The 608-nt window shown below is 46.2% G+C and overlaps 1 protein-coding gene across 1 annotated transcript; it reads left to right on the top strand.

The window, feature by feature from the left end:
- The first annotated feature begins 46 nt into the window (after positions 1 to 46).
- On the top strand, positions 47 to 591 carry LOC111240175 (U3 small nucleolar RNA-associated protein 4 homolog). The gene is made up of 2 exons (XM_022770155.1): positions 47 to 189; positions 363 to 591. Exons 1-2 carry the CDS (start codon positions 73 to 75, stop codon positions 477 to 479), a joined length of 234 nt encoding a protein of 77 aa, XP_022625876.1. The 5' UTR covers positions 47 to 72; the 3' UTR covers positions 480 to 591.
- Positions 592 to 608: the final 17 nt, after the last annotated feature.

Below are 608 nucleotides of genomic sequence, written 5' to 3'. Positions count from 1 at the left end.
GCCAATCTCCTGTTGTACCACATCACAAAGGTGTTCTACACTGTAGCTGTATTTGTGTCTCTGTGTTTCCACATGCAGCCCCTCCCTGAAGCAAAGACTCTGCTCTACAATCAGATGACACTGAAGAGTGTTCCCGAGCCAGAGAGAATTAGACACAGCCACGCTTTTAAGATCTGCAAGAATTTCCAGGTACAATCATCACACTGAGCACAGTGGAGCTTTACTTCAATTGGTGCGCTGCTTCTAAGCCGGTATCAACTGAAAACAGCATAAACGGTGCAGGAGACTGTTAAGTCTATATTTAAGTCTATAATTTCCCTTCATCTCACTGATGTTTTCTGTTCTCTTGATCTGTGCCACAGCACCTCATGTGTGTGAGTTTATTGGAGGACCACTCTCTGGTTGTGGTGGAGCGCCCCCTGCTGGACATCATGTCTCAGCTGCCTGCACCAGTCAGGCAGAAGAAGTTTGCCACATAAATGAACTGAAGCAGGTTGTTCTGAGGGCGTCTCAGCCCCGATGTTCATACCAGAGGAAAGGATCATTACCTCGACGTGTCAACTCACTTTAACACTGACTTCCAAAATGTGTGGCCACTTTGTAAAAAA

Source organism: Seriola dumerili, unplaced genomic scaffold, assembly GCF_002260705.1.
Source record: "Seriola dumerili isolate Sdu_G_001 unplaced genomic scaffold, Sdu_1.0 BDQW01018448.1, whole genome shotgun sequence".
Classification (NCBI taxonomy): Eukaryota; Metazoa; Chordata; class Actinopteri; order Carangiformes; family Carangidae; genus Seriola; species Seriola dumerili.
The sequence above is the reverse complement of the archived record's forward strand: the minus strand, read 5'-3'. Positions and strand labels throughout refer to the sequence as shown.